We start from the raw sequence: 2,138 nt of genomic DNA, 5'->3' as shown, positions 1-2,138 counted from the left end.
CCCTAATTATGACATCATAGGGAATGAGAAATTCTAGATTCCAAAGTCGCGTACTTTAGGACGTCATAGACATAGACATAGACATCAAGTTTAGATTTGAAATGCAAATAGTGAGTTGTGTGCCTAAATTCGGATTGGATAAGCTGTTTATAGGCTAATTTGAAAAGAACAAAAGGCGTTAAGTCAAACATTCATGGTGTAGTGAGACATACATCCTCTATCTATGTTCAGCCCTCCATGTCGTATCAGAAATTAAATTGTGTCCCAACGAAAGAACACACAAAGCGATTAAAGAAAATTATAAAATCTTTGGATATGGAAGAAGACGAGAAATCAAAGATCAATATCCCGTCTGATCCATCTCTTGGCCGCTTCTATCTTCTGCCGAAATTGCACAAAGAGAATATTCCTGGACGCCCCATCGTGCCATGCAACAAAACTCTAACGGAAGACATTTCCGGATACGTGGAAAAATACCTTAAACCATTGGTGAAAAGCACACCAAGTTTTTGTCGTGACACCAAGGACTTTTTGAACAAACTCATGAATGTCAATCACTTAGTATCAGGAACGATATTAGTCACCATGGACGTATCATCCCTGTATACAAGTATTCCTCATAAGGATGGCATGAAGGCTGTAGAGAGATCTCTTGCAGAAATTGGACACCCTTTAAAGAAAAGCATCATGGAACTTATCGGCTTCACGTTGACTCACAACACGTTCGAATTCAACGAAGAGATCTTTCTACAACTTCAAGGAACGGTAATGGGCACGAAATTTGCTCCGTAATACGCTAATCTTTTCATGTATCATTTTGAGGAGGATTTTATGGCGACACAAACATTGCGGCCAATATTTTATACGAGATACATCGACGACATTTTTATGATATGGACCCATGGAGAACAGTCACTGAAAAAGTTTCATGATTCAATAAACGAATTTCACCCTAACATTCGCCTGACCATGAAGAACTCGATGACTGCAGTTTCATTCCTCGACACGCTTGTCAACATCGAAGTAGGGCGCATTTTAACGTCACTCTACCGTAAACCAACGGTCTCTGGTAAGATTTTAAACTACCACAGTTTCCATCCAATACACTGTAAAAAAGGAATAGTCTATAGAGCAAAGCCCTTCGAATTCATAAAATTTGCTCGAAGAAAGAGGACAAAAATGAACATTTGGAAGTTTTGAAACACGAACTAATCGAATCTGGCTACGATCAACAGCTAATAATGGATCTAATAAAGAGGGCCATCAATGTACCGCGAGAAAAGCTCCTTGATTGCAATCGAAATCACAATGAGGAAACACAAGATCACTGGTCACTACTTATTTCTCGGGAGCAGAAAAGATCCGTAAGATTTTACGAAAACATCAGCGAATACTAATCAACGATCCGAAATGCAATGAAGTATTCCCGAGAAGACCTATTTTAGCCATCCGGCAACCACGCAACTTGCATAAAATTTTGGTAAATAGTAGCAGACATGGGGTAATCGTGATTAGTAATCGTAATCGATTACGACGATTACAGCATTTTCAAGTAATCGTAATCGCAATCGATTACATTCGAAAAAATCCCGAAGTAATCGTAATCGTAATCGACTACTTCCCATATCTAATCGATTTCTTTGTGAAAGAACGATTACTTTTTATTTGTACAAGGACTATGACATAAACCTAACATTCGTGAACTAGGAAGAGATATTATGCCAGGTTGGTGATAGCACAAACGTCTTATTTTCAAATGCCATTGCTCATTATTACGTCAGAAGTAGCCTATTAGCTTTGCTAGTAATTGCGTAAGAAGTATCCACAGTAAATAGATATTCGATGTACGTACATTACTGTACTGTGATTGTAAGAGCATCCGCCGTGCTGTATATCAGGTTATCAACACGTTCCACACGCCAGTACCTCGCAGCAGGATAATTAATCACCACTCTGCCTAGTTTAAAATAGCAACTTGTGTATTGATGTTTGGTTATGCTTATGGTTAAACGCAGTTTGACCGCTGCTGCTTGACGAGCAGTAGGCCTATGTATTATGTAGTACAGGGGTGGGCAACATACGGCCCGTGAAGGGATTTTGTCCGGCCCGCGGACAGTTTTTCGTCTTACATGATAATG

At 39.4% G+C, this 2,138-nt stretch overlaps 1 protein-coding gene across 1 annotated transcript; it reads left to right on the top strand.

Moving 5' to 3' along the window:
- The first annotated feature begins 315 nt into the window (after window positions 1-315).
- LOC145439996 (uncharacterized) lies at window positions 316-792 on the top strand. Its single transcript, XM_080317660.1, has one exon. It carries the CDS (start codon window positions 316-318, stop codon window positions 790-792), a length of 477 nt encoding a protein of 158 aa, XP_080173786.1.
- The last annotated feature ends 1,346 nt before the right edge of the window (window positions 793-2,138 follow it).

This window comes from Botryllus schlosseri, chromosome 5 (genome assembly GCF_051294905.1).
Source record: "Botryllus schlosseri isolate E-star chromosome 5, Bs_hap1, whole genome shotgun sequence".
NCBI lineage: Eukaryota > Metazoa > Chordata > Ascidiacea > Stolidobranchia > Styelidae > Botryllus > Botryllus schlosseri.
Note: the sequence above shows the minus strand (reverse complement) of the source record. Positions and strands in the feature narration are given on the sequence as shown.

What these genes read in the sequence shown, in the direction of transcription:
- LOC145439996 (XM_080317660.1), top strand. Translation starts at nt 316, where the DNA reads ATGGAAGAAGACGAGAAATCAAAGATCAATATCCCGTCTGATCCATCT.